The sequence below is a fragment of the Penicillium cosmopolitanum genome (genome assembly GCF_028827165.1).
Source record: "Penicillium cosmopolitanum strain IBT 29677 chromosome Unknown utg000012l:1.0-3308103.0:1.0-3310761.0, whole genome shotgun sequence".
Classification (NCBI taxonomy): domain Eukaryota; kingdom Fungi; phylum Ascomycota; class Eurotiomycetes; order Eurotiales; family Aspergillaceae; genus Penicillium; species Penicillium cosmopolitanum.
Genome location: NW_026622682.1, coordinates 1,142,117 through 1,158,326, shown reverse-complemented (window position 1 = coordinate 1,158,326; position 16,210 = coordinate 1,142,117). Strand labels below are relative to the sequence as shown.

The following is a 16,210-nucleotide window of genomic DNA, read 5'->3' as shown; positions in this document are numbered from 1 at the left end:
AGTATTAGTCCCCCTTTCAGTAGACCTTGCACAACAACCACCGGAACCAAAACCAAAACATAAGGAAGTACTGCTCAACGCTTCCTTTATAGATATCCGCATAGTGGGAAGACAGGTGCAGACAATCCCGGTCGAAATCTCGATGATACGCATCATGCAGGGTTTGGCAAAGTACCAAGTTTTATCTTGTTCGTGTTTATCGGGCATGAGAATGACACGCCCTAGCGCTGTTGAACAATCACTTAAATTTCGAAGAGAAATATGTTAGTTACACCGCCTCGTGAAAGCAACGTGAAAGGGGAGCGAAAAACAGAATACGAGAAAACGCTCTTCACATACAAAAGCCCCAACATAAAAACCAAAGAAACCGCCACCTTCTGCCCCCTAGGAAGTCTCAACCTCCAAACCCGGGGAATAGGCATAGCCCAAACAACCAAACTCGTAACAACATTAATAACAGCATAACTATAAGGATCCAGATCGAGACACTTGCCACTCCCCCTGTCCCTGTCTCTACTGCTCCCTGGCCCCGTCCCCGTCCAAAGCGCCGAGATCGGGACACAGAAGAAAATGACCAGAAAGAGGTTAATTATGCACCAGATACTTATCACCGCCATCATGGCGTAGACAAACCACAAGAAGCGCGATTGAGTGTATTGGAATATCCGGCGGTAGAGGCAGAGGAGGGAGAGTTTTATGGCCGGGGTGCGGGGACGTAGGTTATTTGCATGAAGTAGAGGTTTTTGGTGAAAGTTTTTATTTGGGATGGGGATAGGGTTGAGATGTGTTTTCCCATTCCGTGGATTTGGGCTGGAGGGGTGAGGATATTAGTTCTAAAGGTTGGATATGGACAGGGATGTGGATGTAGGTAGATTCGCTCTTTCTATCTGATATCTCATGTAGGAAGCCCTAAAAAGAAACACTGGCAGGCAAGAGGAAAAGAAAATAGTATATACACACCTCTCGCGGCAAGAGAAAACATAGCCCAATTCAGTAGCAATGCAATGCATATAATCCAATCATCCGCTCCAAAGGCCATTCGGCGAACCTTTCGAGCCGCGAGTCGGCCGATGACAGTAACCGTCGCTACCATGGTAAAGACACTATTCACAATCCAAAGTGTCGGTCCTAAGTCATCGGTGAAATCGGCCATTATGAACGACGGGCGGAGGAGGGTATATTATAATGATATCATTGCCAGAACTCGATTTGAATAGCATTGAGCATCTTTGGCAGGGTAAAACAAAAATAAAGCAAAGAAAGAAAGACAAACCACATCTGGAAATTCGATCTGATAAAACCAAAATCCCAAAGATTCAAATCTCGAGAAAATATCGGAAAATGCAGGACCGTCGTTTTCTTTTATTAAACTCACCATGCGCAGCGCCCTGTCTGCTCCGATTCACTCACCGAAGAGAAAAGCTCGATGACACGCGCATCGCATCGTATCAGTGTAGTGTAACCACAATAAAGAGACAGATGAGTCCGCAAAAAAGTTTATCTTTCCAGCTAATACCCTGGCCTTTTTTTCTTTTTCTCTTCATGGTAGGCGGGATCTAACTTGGTCTAGCTTTGACATGATAGGATGGGATATTCACTAGGGTTGTGTCTAACTACCCTCTCTCGTCAGTCCCATTCCACGCGGATGGGATTACCGACGCAGATTGTTGTACAACATATTAGGGATGCAACATTGGAAAAGCCGGCATTTATACCCCCGAACCGAGCCGACAAGAGGGCGCGAATCCTGTTTCCCTTTCTAGGAATGTCAACTTCGGATAAAGGGCACCTTTCAACTCCAACTATCTAAGATAACTCCCACGCCCTTGTACAGTCGAGTTTGATTTTGCTTTCTTCCGCGTGGTTACTAAATCCCCATCCCGTTCTATGCACGCCCTGACCTGACCTGACCTTATTCCGGACTCGGAAGTAGGATGGAGTTTATTTGATCGGGTATAGAGCAGAATGCATGCAAAAATCTTGAAATGTATTTGTATTTGTGCGAGCAGGATTCGTGGACTCGAAGCCATAGCTATAGCTATAGCTGTACTAAACTCCATAATCAGTAAGTAAATCCATACCAAAAAAGGAAAGTCAACTTTATTACGGATCGGAGTACATAAACTCCAACCACTGGCAGATATGTAGATCCATTCTATACATAGATGAGGTAACCAAATTGTAAATCGAGGAAGTTATTTCCTTTTCCTCCACCTGGTGGGTCATTGCGGAGTCGGATATTTTAACTTCATTTCAAGTTCTATATTGCGGTGTATCATGATACCTACAGGTAAAACAACTTGAATCATGGCATCTAGGGCTAAATAGTCTCGGAGTCATAATCATAAAAGCCAAAAAACAATGGCAATATAATGCATTACATTCGTTGAATACTCAACCCAACTCAATCCATTCCATAAAACCCATCAAAAAAAACTTGCAATGAAAAGTCAAATTCAAGATTTCCCAGCCAGCAAATGACTTCTGCTTTCTTCGAGTCATCCAATTCATTTCTTCTTATATCGCTCACTCGTCATTGATAATATGGGGCCTTGTTCCGAGTCCACATAATTCCTACTCATATATCATATCATCCATACTAGACCTATCCGCATAACCTCCGAGTCCCCCTTGCTACGGTAATTTTGAGGGGGGGCACTGTTTATAAAGTGCCTTCCGTTCCGTTAAGAAAATAAAGAAAAGAAAAAAAAGTGAAGAAAGAGAAATAAATTCCAAGCCCGAATTAGTTGCACAAATGCCCAGCATTTCAAATGGTCAACCTTGCAAGACGAGTAAGAGAAAATATAGAAAAAAGGGAAGAGAAGGCAAGGGAAGTATCACAAAAAGTTGAAGAAGGGTCGGTGTTGGGGTTGGGTGTTGGTTTTATCAAAAAAAAAGAAAAAAGAAAAGAGGCAAAAGAAGGACCAACAGTTTCAAAAACTGGAATCAAGAAGAAGAAGTAGTAGTCAAAAAAAGGAAAAGGAAAAGGAAGTGAAGTGGAGGAGGAACCAAAGCAAAGCGGCAATTCTCGCTTTTCGCTGCTAGTATACTGACTGAACTGGACTGGAAACCCTATCCATGTAGGCAAAAGTGCAGTAGGTAAAGTCCATATCGAAAGAAAGCAGATGGCAATGGGCGGGGGAATTAGGTTAATCACACGAGTCGAGTAATAAGTAGTAGTAATAGAAAGAAAGAAGAGAAGCGAATCGAATCGAAGCTCGTAGGTCACAGTGCAACTAATCTCGAATACAGAATCAAAATCTCAGTCTCCAGTCAGTTCTCAGCATCGCAACAAGCATCGCAACAGGAACAGCAACGAGCCAAGGCTTGGACAGAGCAGATCAGATGAATGAAATGAGGGAGGGACAAGACAAGAGGGAAATGCAACCAAAGACTAGGAAGACAAAGACACCAACGCCAATCTCACAGCATGCGCACACGAATAGTCCAAGTGGAGGAAAATGGATGGTAAAAACAAGGAGGAATGACCAAGGGTGAGAGTATCGTATCCGGTGGCAAAAAAATGAAAGGAAAAGGAGAGGGCAAAACAAAACAAGACCGCAACGCACTAAATCGATCAAATATACAAAAACAAGGGTATATCGGAGAGGGTTAAACACCTGAAGAGAACCGTCAAGACTTTTTAAATCATCCCATGTCTGGACCGGCCTCGACACCGTCGATGCTCAAAGGCATGTTTGGATCGAATCCAAAGCCAGTCCCATCACCGTCAGTGTTGAGGAAAGTGTCAAAGTCGAAGCTCTCCAGGATATCAGGGTTATCCAGAGCGCCGAAGTCAAGATTGAAAGCATTCTAGAATACCGGAATTGTTAAGAGGTGTCCAATCACACACGAAAGGTTAGGAGTTCCCACGGAGCTTACATCAGGAATTGAGAGATCATTGTAAGATTGCGGATTGGGATCCATGGTAGGTTGGACCATTGTTGGCGGAGCTGGGGCCGAGGTGGGCTGGATTTGCGCATTGGCACCCCCGTTGGCACCGGCCTTGTTGAAGGAATTAGGATGTTGAGGAGTGACAGGGGTGGATGGAGTAGGCGTCTGAGCCGTCTCTCCAGCTTCGGGAGCTTGAGCATTGGCAGCATTGGCAGCGGCAGCAGCACCCTTCTTGGGTCGCTTGCGGGTGTTCTCCTTGGCGCCTTCTTTCTTGCCCTTGCCGGGAGCTGCCTTATTACCCTGCTGAGGTGTGGGGGGAGCGTTTGCACCCGTCTGGGGAGATTGAGGGTGGGTGCGGCCGGCAGGGCCAGTAGGCGGAGCCTGAGGAGGAGGCATCGCATTCCGTTCTTGGGGAGTGCCGGCCTGGGGCTGAGATGCGGGTGAGTGCTGCGGGGGCATCGGCTGACCGGGCTGCTGCCACTGCCCACTGGGCATGCGGCCGCCGGCACCGGCAGGAATGGGCTGGCCCATCTGGGGACCAGTGAATTGTGGGTTAGAGCTTGGGGGACGCATGTTGGGGTTGCCTTGGAAGAACTGAGCCGCCATCTCGGGTGGCATTGGGCCGCCGTTCAGATTCATAGATCCAGGAGATCCGCGGTTCTGGCCCATATCGCCGGCGCTGGGGGAACCAGGAAGACCACTCTGGGGCATCTTAGGTGTACCCCGCTTCATTTGTTCACTGGGGTTCGGCGAGGCACCTGTGCGACTGCCCTGTGGGGAAGTGCCGGGTGGCAGCTGTCCTTGGCCGGGCATTGGTTGACCGTCACGGGCCATGCTGTCCTGCTCCTGACGAGCCATCATCAAACGCCGCTTATTCTGCTGTTCAAGCAGCATGAGTTGCATCTGATAATCCTGGAGAGCATGATTGCCGCCGCCTTGCTGGCCGTTTGGTTGTTGCATGCCATTTCGACCCGGGGGCATTTGGGCGTTCTGATAGTATTCGGCACCCGGGAACATTCCTCCATTGGCATCCTGCATCGCCACGAGATCCGTCTGATTCGGCATAACGCCGGGATTCATCATACCGCCGTTCGGAAGACCCTGGGGAGACAATGCTGAGCGAGTGTGATGAAGGGCCAAGTTTTGAGCATATACCTGCATAGATTTTTGTTGCGCAGCCTGTCCTTGCTGGAACTGCTGGAATTGCGCCGGGTTCATTCCCCTGTTCATTCCATTCTGCATCATAATAGCCTGAGCCTGGGGGTTAGGCTGTCCTTGCATTCCCTGTCCTTGACCACGGCCGTTAGGTGCGAGCTGTTGTCCGTTAACGGGGCCTCCTTCCAGGCGCGGGCGTTTCGATGGGGATGGGGCGTTGTCCGCAGATGCTGGGGACTGGGGTCGATTGCCGTTCATGTCCATGTCGGGCTGGTCACGTTGCATCTGCTGCATGATCTGCATCTGTTGGTTCTTTTGGAACTGCTGGGCCAATTGCTGTTGGGAGCTGTAGTAGATTAGGGGTGTCAGTATCACTTCACGTACCCTGTGAAAAAAGGGATGGGGAATAGCATCATGATGTCCTGGACGTACAGGCCAGTGGTGTTTTGCAACACCGTTTTCTGAAGGTTGGGGGGTACAGGGTGCATGCCATTGCGACGCATGTTGAGCGGCATCTGGCCAGGCATCATCGGCTGTTGCCGCATGAGCTGATTCTGTTGCTGCTCGCGGACACGCATAAGCGCCTATTGAGCAAGTCAGTTCGATTACCAGGGCGATACGGCTTGGTGGTCCCCAAGCGAATTCCATGGACGAACCTGGTTGTGTGAGAGATATTGCCGAATGTCGTGGTTGTTTCCTCTCTTGCGCTGCGCCTGCCAGAACTCCCAGAAGAGACTCCACCAGTCGAGCAGGAAAGCGGTTTGCGTACTGTCGTTGGGAAGGCTAGCACGAGGCAGATCATCGGGGATTTTGATCTTCTCGCCATCCTTGCCATCGGTCATCATGTCACCATCGACGCCGTTCATATCGTTCTGGCGATTACCGGGACTTGTCTTGGTACCGGGATCCGTGTTGATCTTCATTGATTCTTCGCGGAGAAGAGCGCGTGCACAGTCGTGGTAGCCGCGTTTCAAAAGTAATCGTAGATATATGTATTCAAGTTGTTGAGACTCCCATCGGAGTTGCTGTTCATGATTTGATCGTTACGAGGGGCAGTGGAGCCGTTGCTCATCATGGGGATACCACCGACAGGGCCTCCGACCCCGGGATTCATCCCACCGGCATTCATCTGGTTCATGGTGGCGATCGGGGGGACTGGGGCCGCCCTTGCCTATTTACTGTCGGATGCGAATTCAAATCGAAGGTGGTGATTAGTTCCAGGCGCGCGTCCACCGACTCAGGCGATCAAGCCTAGGCGCGGGGGTGGGACGTGCAACGCGTGGGAACGGGGGAGGGAGGGAAAGGGTGGAGGAGAAGACGAAGACCGAAGCGGTGAGCACTTCAAGTCTGAGAGACCGAGTCCGCGACGCGTGGGAGTATAAGGGCGCAAGATAGAGAGAAGTGGTTATATCAGGGATGGTGGAATGCGATAAAGAAGTGCGGCGACTCGGGGAGGTCTTTTCCGGATGGAGGCACGCCACGCGGTGATGTGATAAGAGTGTCGAATGGAATAATTGTTTGGGGGCGCAATCGACCAACTGGGACGAATCCAACTGAGAGAAAAAGGGTATCAGCGACGGAGATGCAAGTGAGTGAGAGGCTCAAAATGGCCAAGAGAAGGGAAGAGAGGCGCGATCGATGATAACGGCAGTACCAAGGAGGCGGGAAAAAGCGCACAGGCTGGACGTGGCTGGGTAGAGGAGGGGAGGGGGGGGGAGGCGGAAAGGAGGGGAAAAGCGTGGCCAAAGCGATGGTTGAAAGTGGCACAGAAAGAAGAGGTTGACATACCACCAAAGGGAGTCCGTCGCAGGGGGGGAAAGTAGGAGTATACGGAGGAGTAAAGGTGAAGTCGAAGGGAAGTGGATCTCAGCAAGGTGGAAGGGGACTGAGACTGGAAGGGACAAGACTGGAAGGAGCGGGTTCGGCCTGTCGCTTGTTCGGATCCGGATTATCTTGTTCCGGAGAGCGCAGTCTGCGTATTTCTGGGTCTGGTGGTACCCGTAGGGTATCAGATATATCAGATACAGATATCTATACCTGTGGTATAGATATAGTATAGATAGAAAGGACGAGAGATGAAGAAGGTGAAGTAGGTAACCAGGAGAAGGCAGTAGAAATAGAAGAGAGAGAATGTGTGTGTGTGTGCTGGTACAGCGATGGCTATAATGTACTCAGCTGGCCCTCTATAGATATGATAGATGACAGTGGGATCGCTTCAAGATCGCCGATCGGGCCAATCGGACACTGCAGCCACTATCCAAGCCCAGATATGAGAATGCAGAGGCAAATTCGATCTGTAGAAAAATCCGTGGAGAAGGACCAGAGAGGTGAAAGAGGAGGAAGAATAAAGAATAAAGAGGGGCGCAGTATCAGAGCGGTACACCGTACGGGTATCGTTACACCACCACATCAGATCAGATCATCGCTGCCCTACGAGTATTACGGCCAGACATCCCACCTACTACAGCACTAGTATAGTATAGTATAGTATAGTATACGGAGTACTCCAAGACAAAATAGAGACATCATATGGAATCATCTCGCGTGGAAATTATCCTTTTTCTTTCTCTCTTTTCTTCTCAACTAACGGTGAAACATTACCCCTGCACACGATAAATCGCGTGGCGGGGGACTGCGCTTGTTCCTACAGCGCGATAGATCAGAAACCTTACCTTACGTTGCTACAGGGTCGATCGAACCAGATCGAACCATATCCGAGTACATACGAAGTAAAGTAAGAATTTTCTGTTGTTAGGGTTCTTTCTGTCTCTCTTTTGCCTTTATAAATTGTGATCATTGTAGAAATATTGTTGAACATTGTAAAGATACCATCCCAGCCAACGCCATAATACATGCAACCCATCACTCACTCATCCTCCGGCGGCATCTCGTCCTCAATGTATCGTACCAGCGACACTCGCATCTCCGTCGTGTCGTCACCGCGGAGCACATCGCTCACAAAGTGCGCCTCGATCTGCATTTGAACCTGGATCCCGGGATCAACGTCAGCGGTCAGAGGTCAGGGTCAGAGCGAGCAACAGCGATCAGTCCCGACGCAAAGGTTAAGGTAAGGTGCATGGTTTGGATCTGGGTCGGGGTCCGAGTCCGAGAGAAGGGGAGGCTGGGGAAAAGACAAAGACAAAGGCAAAGGCCAAGGCAAAAACAAAGTTTGTAATATAACACATACCATCTCTAGCGATCCACGCAGCACACCGCAAAGGATATTCGAGAACCATAGTTCATCTTGTGCGCGCCCGTCATCCGGTAGCTCGACAAAGTCCGCCAGCGGGTTCTCGTCGAAGATCAGGGAGAACTGATTATTGTCGTTTGTCCAATTGGTGACTGTTGGTGCTACATTCAGAAAGATCTTGAAGCCGACCTATTTGTCTGTATGTCAGCAATCTTCCTCTCCACCTCTCTCCCTATCTTCCTCTCATCCAATCCAGTAACTCTGCAAGAGTACTCTGCAAGTATGAAGTTCTTCCGTAAATCTGTAAGAATAAAGTACCCACCTTCGCAATCATATCAGCCGTCTCACGGAAATTGGCACACCGACCAACCCCAGACTTGGCCAGGAAATCCTCAATCAACCGCATGCCAATATTGTAGCCCATCTTCTCCAATTGTTTGTTCACTTCTTGGTAGTCGCTGTCATAGTCCTGGCATAGTTGCGCAACAATTGTGCCATAGGTTAATGTGACCAGCTCCGCGTTGACTTTATCGATTCTCGTCCTAGCGGTTTGTACGTTAGTCCGGTTGTTCGAAGTATATAGGTAGTTGGCGCAAAGTGGGGAGAGGAGAAGAGATTAGGTCGGCACGGGATGGTATGGTATAGGATGGTATGGCATGGGCAAGGTATCAAGCGCCACCACATCGCGAGTAAAGTCAAGTAAAGTGTAAAAGCAATACTAACTTCCATATTCTGTAAAGAACTAAGCGTTAGTGGAGACTCCAACAGAACCCAGACAAGATGCAACTCAAAACTCACTCTTCCCCTATTCTGGAGGCCTTTGTAGCCGACATTATTTGCTGAACGGGCACACCGACGAGGTATAGTATTCAAACCAGGATAAACCGACAATACCCAAACACACAAAGGCGAATGCGACGACCGAAGAAACAAGGTTGATTGCGGGGAGGAGGGAAGTAACTAGCTGGAAGCTCTGCCCGTACACAAATCAGCTTGACCGCCTTTGGGGGAAGAGGAGGGGAGGAATATCATTCTTCCCGCTGAGCTCCTCCGGGAACTTTCAAGGTGAATCTTTCGTCGCTCCGCTCCGCACCCACGACCAAACGCCCACAGCCACCCACCAGCTCCAATTACGAGGCCCATATTTTTATATTTTTGCCCATACCGGGTATTGAAAGGCCAACGCTGCCGCGATCATGTCTGGAGAAAAACGTCCCGCGCAGGCGGCTTTTGGCTCGGCCAACCAGCTCGTCGTGAAAAGGAATAAGCCCGATGCAGAGCTCAATCCTGGTTCTGCGGTAGTCAAGGGCTCGTCTCAGAATGGGACTCTTGTGCAATCGGTATGTTTTTTTTATGTTTCCCCTTCGTGGTTTGCTGCTTGGATTGGGGATCAAATTGTGGCTTAGAAACAACTTGGCTAATCATACCCTCCCTACAGGTCCCGCGCACCAGTGGACTAGATGCGCCTATCATGGAATTGACAGGACATTCTGGAGAAGTCTTCGCTGTCCGATTTGACCCAAGCGCCCAACACATCGCATCCGGCTCGATGGACCGATCAATCTGTACGTTCACCAGCTCAGCTCCAGAAAGAGAGATAAAAAACCACCCCGAACCGAACCGAACAGAATCCACTAACCGCGAACACTCCACAGTACTATGGAACACATACGGCCAATGTGAAAACTACGGCCAACTAACCGGCCACCGAGGCGCAGTCCTAGACCTCCAATGGGCGCGCGATTCCCGAGCCCTCTTCTCCGCCTCCGCCGACAAAACCCTAGGAAGCTGGGACGTTGAAACAGGCCAACGCGTCCGCCGCCACGTAGGCCACGAAGAGATAATCAACTCCCTCGACATCAGCAAGCGGGGTCAAGAACTTCTAATCAGCGGCAGTGACGACGGCTGCATTGGAATCTGGGACCCGCGACAAAAGGACGCATTGGAATATCTCGAGACCGAGCTACCAATCACAAGCGTTGCATTGTCTGAGGCCGGTAATGAAATTTACAGTGGTGGTATCGATAACAGTATCCATGTTTGGGATCTGCGCAAAAGGGCTGTCCTTTATTCTATGACTGGTCATAATGATACGATCACTTCTTTACAGATTTCGCCGGATGGGCAGACGTTGTGTTCTAATTCGCATGATTCTACGGTGCGGACGTGGGATATTCGTCCCTTTGCGCCGGCTAACCGGCAAGTTCTTACGTTTGATGGTGCGCCGGTGGGGTTGGAGAAGAATCTTATTCGCGCCAGTTGGGATCCGAAGGGTGAGAAGATTGCTGCTGGGAGTGGCGATCGGAGTGTTGTGGTTTGGGACTCGAAGACTGGGAAACTTCTTTACAAGCTTCCTGGTCACAAGGGTACTGTCAACGATGTGCGATTCTCGCCAAACGACGAGCCTATCGGTGAGTACAAGCCAGAGCCAGAGCCAGCAAAATCTTGCGCGAAAATGATGATTTGACAATTCGCTAACCAAATTTTTTTTTCAGTCGTCTCCTGCTCCTCCGATCGCAACCTCATGCTCGGCGAACTTGGAAAGTGAGCCCAGCCCAGCCCTACAAAAATAATACTTGTAATGATGGTTAAGCGGGCGTTGAATTATCTTTATACACATCATCTCATCATTGGAATTGGACTCTGCCTATTCTATTCTGTTGGGTAGAGGAAACTAGATCCAAACTCAAACTCAAACCCAAACCTTATGAATATCAGCTGTACTATAAACCCATACACACCGTATGCAATTTAGCTTGATTTGATGAATATGTCAGGGGAAATAGGAGTGTTTAATAGCCTCGCTTATGGGGATTGGTCACTGGACTGCATCGGACAGCAACCGCTGTTCAATTCAGTCCAGTCCATCTATCCTTGTAGGGCACGCGCTGAATATCCTCGATCCTGATACAATGCGGGCAGATCTAATTTCCCTCGTACAGAGTCTAATAATTAAGTCTAATAATTAAGTCTAATAATTAAATCTTATAATCAAGTCAATGATCTATCAGTCGTCTACGAGGTCACTGACAATGTCTAACATTAGCAAAGCGAAGTTATCGACCTCCGCACCACATGGCCAGTCTATGTCAAACTCCATTGCCTGGTGTACCCGAGCAGAGTGCGAAGGCATACCAAACATGAGATCTACATTTACAAATAACTCGGATCTAGAAGAAGCTGTAGAAAAGAGATGGATATCAAATTGGAACCTATCAACCGTCGAGCTGACTTCAGCCGACTCGAAAACCTGACTATTCTAGATCCCCACAGCTGGTGCGCTGCTCAATAGTCGACCGAATCCCAAATCAAACCCCATCCCCCAGAATTAAACCCATGTCCATGAACATGGGGATATCATTGTAAACTTGAGCGACCTTGACCTGTTTGCCCTGAATCACTGAGCCAGAGCAGAACATCTTTCTTCAACTTTTCCATCGACTCAGACCATCATGGAAACCTTAGGAATAACAATAGACGATAACAATAAAGATGGATATTAACAAAGGGTTCCTCCGCCGCTACAAATCAAATCAAAGTACATAGACTTGATTTGATTTGGTACTCAGAGAAGTTGAACACGAAACACTGCCAGTCCATTTTCAGCAGATGTTTCGCGGTGAATGTTCAAATTCTTCCTTTTCACCATGGTATGCTGCTCGGGTATCACCCTCCGTATCGTGCTGTCGGATGACGATAAAGTATCCGACTCCTCGTCGAACAACCTGGGATTTTGGCACATGTGCGTGGATAGCAGGCGGCGAGTGCGTGTGAGTGCTTTTTTGTGGGGATAGAGAAGACCCCCAGCACTGTGATGAGCCCCGATGAGCAGACTCACGCACTATTCTGTATGCCGACGCGCCGCCATCATGAAAACACAAAACGTCAACAGACATAAAAGGAACCACAACATCAAGATGCCATGGCATACATCTTGATGGCGAAACCCACAACCAAGCCGAAAGCATTCATGGATTTGCAGAACAATCATGAACCACACCGGAGCACAAACCGGACAGACCTTCACCACACAAAGACCTTCTTAGCTTCAACATCACTTGTATCATAATCATGGAAACATCGGGCACGGGTAGGTCTTCAATCATGTCTAGATTGAGCGGGCAAAACGAAGCTCGACTTCATTCTCCAGGTCCCTGAGAAACTTCAGATCGTTCTTGTATTCTGCATCATCGAAGTCCAAGCCCGCATCCTCACGGAGCATTCGCAGAAGATACAGGATGAGCTTCATGATGCCCAGGGACTCCGCCGCATTAGCGCCCATCTGATTGACATTTGCCAAGAAGATGGGACTCGCACGGCTCAGGAAGGGATGGCCTTGGTCAAAGGAAGCAGAAATTGTGTGCTGCCCCCGGGCAGCTTCGTGATCAGAGGGATTGGTTGGGTGGAATTGGATTTCAGGGCGTTGGACGTTGATGACCTCGCAAATTGCTGTGTTTGTAGATTGACACGTCAGTCACGGAATTGGACAGAAAAAGAAAAGATGAAGAGGGAAAGGAAAAGGAAAGGGAAAGGGACAGGGAAAGACTGTTGGTCAATGGGGTGTTTGTAACATACCAGTCATCAAATCCAGATAGGCAGCATTTCCAGGAAACTTCTTCAATATTTCCTGGAGAGTTTTCAGAGTTTCGAGTCGATTGTCGACTTTCTCTTGGACTTCGACCTCTGGTAAACGACTGTTCTCAACCGGGACACAATTGGCCTTGGTACCCTTAGGTTGGGCGCTTTTCAATGGCAATTTCTTACGACCTTCGCCCACGACGGGGATAGGGCGATAGGTTGCCGAAGCGTTCGAAGGGGTCTGCTTGATCCTCTTCGCTGGAGGGGGCGGGGGTCCTTGGTTTCGACGCTTTCTCGAAACATAGTTTGCCTTTGCTCGACGTGATCCCCTCCAGGTAGGCGAGGTCAGATTCGAGTACCTTCCTCGATCATCAGAAGAAGAGGGATCAGCCGACAACCCCCAACGCCGAAGCTGCCCAGAATTGCCTCCGAGCTTGACCTCGGGCAAGTACTGAGATTCAGCCGGCAGGATGTATTGATTGTCATTAGAAAACTCGGATAGGATCAAATCACGAAGAGCAATATGGGCAGCCCTATTTCGCGCCTCCTGCTCCGTGCTGCACTCTCTGGTAGCGTGGAAGTGATCATTGCCGATAGTTACCTCGCTGTGCCATTGGTAGAAATTGGGGACATGTGAATAGTAGCGAGGAGGTCCCAAACCTCTCTCTTGGCAGTAATCTTGAGAAGAAGAAAAGAAAAAGTCAGCCTTGAACTAGATTCAATCTTGCAAAACAAGATATAGTATGGTTTGGAATGGTAGGGGGTTCTCTTTTTCTCACCAGCCAACAACTTTGTCCAATCCCACTCCGACCCAATGGGACCATCCATGGGCAGGGGTGGGAACAACCAAGTCGGGTTGTACTTCTTGAGCTCTTCGAGAGCAAGACGACAACCCTCAACCCTGGCCCTATCAATCGTAGCGTAGATAGGCTCGACCAGGATCGTATGGCCGTAAAGCGTGAGCCTTGCACCTATCCTTGATCCATCCCTGTCGCCGAATTTGAACTCGAATCTGGGCTGCAGCTTGGCCATAAGATTGATGACCCCCAAGGCGAAGAGGAGCTGGATTCTAGATTGGTATCTCGGGTCAATGGAACCAAGATTGTTCTATTTCATAAAGGCAATTAGTGATAGGTAACCAAGACAATGACAATGACAGCTCATGGGAATAGCGCTGGCTAGATATTACTCACCCTTGGAGGCTCCTCAATGACAAAGGATTGATGATGATGTAGAGTAGGCGTAGAGATGCTCCTGACCTCGCCCGGTTCCAGGCTGCTCTCGGTCTTAGAAAGAGGGGCAATTGCACCACCAAAGCCAGAGCTTGGAATTGAATCCAGTATAGAAGATAAAGAGTAGGTGGGATCAGCTCTTGGAGGAGGACGAATCGAACGGCTTTGGGTTCGCACCGGGATAGAGAAAGAGATAGCCGTATGGCCGTATTGATCACCTGGCGAGGGATTGGCAAGCAGCAGAGCTCCCGAGACTCGCGCTTAACTGCCATTGTATTGGGAACACTGCTCGTTTCCACAGGACTCACGCCCGAAGGAGCATTGTCCAATGTCGGAAGGTGACTAAGAAGTGCTGATGATTGGAAAGTACTGGAATTTCTGTTGACTTGATCGGAGAGTTCCATTGAGCTCGCCTGAAGACCACCGCTCGAGCTCAGGGGACCCAGTGTAGATGATTGACCGAGGGAAATTGACGAGGTCATCTCCAAGTCCAAGGGACTAGTTTGTATTGGCTCAAGTGTAGCAGCAGAAGCAGCAGAGGTATCGCTTGTCATGCGCTGCCCGGAACTAGTGCCGCCGCTTGGTTCCGACACGATGGGTTCGGAAGACTGGAAGACGGTTAGAATGAATTTGAAGCAAAGGAGAAACGATGGGAGTATACAGGATTCGGTCCACTTACGAGCTCTGCCCTGGCCCTGTCCTCGTGGAGCATGTCCCTGAAAGTACCTGGAGCGATGTCATGGACATCCTCAGGAGCCACATTACTATGATTGCTACTGTTGTGCGCCATTCTGAATGGAAGACTGCGGTCTGCGATGTTTTTTTCCGGTGCCTTTTCCCCAGAAATCATGGGGATGTGATCTAGACGCACCGCAAAGTGACGACAAGCAATTTCCACAGAAGGAATCTTTGAACAATGGAGAGGTGCGATTCTGTGCGACTCGTATTATGTATGGTTGGTTTCTCGAGTTGCCCTAGCGGAGTCGAAACTTGGGCAAGATGTGTCAAGATCACGGAAAGTAGCTGGAGTATTTGGAGAAAGCTTGAAGTTGTTTGGAGGCGGCCGTTGAGGTCACAATAGGTGCCTGCGAGCTTAAAATGCAAGGCAAGGAAAGGACCCTATGGGTTTGGGTGATATAGGATAGTGTGAAGCTACTGAAGTAGAGATTCGAAGTTAGCTTTAGAATCCTTGCGAGAACGCCGCCCTGTAAGACGGGAAGAAACTGACCTTGAAAAGCTGGCGTCACGGCAGTAGAAGTATTGCGAGCACGATTTGATGAAAAGGCGGTCCCCCCTCCAGTTGATCTTTCACAGCTCCCAAACTCCAACCGAAGGCTTGAAAATGCAGAAGCGGAATTGAACTTGAAACTCCGTACAATTAAAGAAACCTGCAGGTCAAAGTTGGAGATGGAATTGCCAAGGTGAAGTAGCCAGTCGTGAACTTTGATGCGAATTAGGTGCGTGAGGGTTTGGGAGGAAGAGGTCCTCCGAATACTTAAAGTTGCAGAGGCGAAGTTAGACGGTAGTCTTGGAAGAGAGACTCGGTGATCACTGTCGAAAAGAGAATCGATAACCTCGTTCTTCGGGACGTTTTACCGATTTGAACGAATCCCTGTCAAGAGCAAGAAAGAAGCCCTGACCAGACAACCGAAAGCTGACAGAATCTTGCGTGAATCCTGAGGTGCCGAAACGTCCTTGAACTTAGGTGAGAACACAACCAGGAAGCAGCAGATGTATTGGAAGAAGGAAGCGATGAGGTCAAGATATGGTTTTGTCCTGAGGCCTGTGAAGGGAACACCTGAGGTGTGTGAAGAGAATAAGGCGTCTCAAAGTCTTGACGCGACTTGAAAAGACTTGAAGCTGCAGAAGCGGAGTTGAAACTGAGACCTCAACGGGCTAAATATTCCGCGAGCTGGCCTATTGAACAGCCTAGAGAACCTGCGTGTTTGACACCAGGCAAGTATTGCAGTTTTGAAAGGAGGCGTCTGGGAATTGCAGCGATTGCTGAAAGTGTTTTTTTTTGTGAAGACAGCAAGAAAGTGACCTTGGAGATCAAGCGGAGAAGAAGTTTCTGAAACTTAAAGGTGATAGGTATCCCTCCTTTTTTGGCAGCCTTGAATTCCTGAACTCGATAAAAATGAACCTGGAAACAGATCTGGAA

At 49.0% G+C, this 16,210-nt stretch overlaps 5 protein-coding genes across 5 annotated transcripts; 1 reads left to right on the top strand and 4 right to left on the bottom strand.

Moving 5' to 3' along the window:
- Window positions 1-694: 694 nt before the first annotated feature.
- N7509_013210 (uncharacterized protein) lies at window positions 695-1,153 on the bottom strand (the record flags this gene model as incomplete). The annotated part of the gene is made up of 2 exons (XM_056637847.1): window positions 695-810; window positions 961-1,153. The coding sequence occupies 2 exons, from the start codon at window positions 1,151-1,153 to the stop codon at window positions 695-697; spliced, it is 309 nt and encodes a 102-aa protein (XP_056481354.1).
- A 2,495-nt stretch (window positions 1,154-3,648) lies between these two features.
- On the bottom strand, window positions 3,649-6,187 carry somA (putative cAMP-dependent protein kinase pathway protein (Som1); the record flags this gene model as incomplete). Its single annotated transcript, XM_056637846.1, has 5 exons — window positions 3,649-3,813; window positions 3,883-5,395; window positions 5,434-5,633; window positions 5,706-6,074; window positions 6,140-6,187. 5 exons carry the CDS (start codon window positions 6,185-6,187, stop codon window positions 3,649-3,651), a joined length of 2,295 nt encoding a protein of 764 aa, XP_056481353.1.
- Window positions 6,188-7,915: 1,728 nt separating this feature from the next.
- N7509_013208 (TRAPP complex core subunit BET3) lies at window positions 7,916-9,072 on the bottom strand (the record flags this gene model as incomplete). The annotated part of the gene is made up of 4 exons (XM_056637845.1): window positions 7,916-8,035; window positions 8,237-8,428; window positions 8,562-8,781; window positions 9,038-9,072. 4 exons carry the CDS (start codon window positions 9,070-9,072, stop codon window positions 7,916-7,918), a joined length of 567 nt encoding a protein of 188 aa, XP_056481352.1.
- A 363-nt stretch (window positions 9,073-9,435) lies between these two features.
- Window positions 9,436-10,787, top strand: N7509_013207 (WD40 repeat domain-containing protein; the record flags this gene model as incomplete). Its single annotated transcript, XM_056637844.1, has 4 exons — window positions 9,436-9,579; window positions 9,678-9,804; window positions 9,895-10,650; window positions 10,735-10,787. 4 exons carry the CDS (start codon window positions 9,436-9,438, stop codon window positions 10,785-10,787), a joined length of 1,080 nt encoding a protein of 359 aa, XP_056481351.1.
- A 1,560-nt stretch (window positions 10,788-12,347) lies between these two features.
- N7509_013206 (uncharacterized protein) lies at window positions 12,348-14,839 on the bottom strand (the record flags this gene model as incomplete). Its single annotated transcript, XM_056637843.1, has 6 exons — window positions 12,348-12,688; window positions 12,815-13,374; window positions 13,419-13,924; window positions 14,011-14,140; window positions 14,227-14,657; window positions 14,729-14,839. The coding sequence occupies 6 exons, from the start codon at window positions 14,837-14,839 to the stop codon at window positions 12,348-12,350; spliced, it is 2,079 nt and encodes a 692-aa protein (XP_056481350.1).
- Window positions 14,840-16,210: the final 1,371 nt, after the last annotated feature.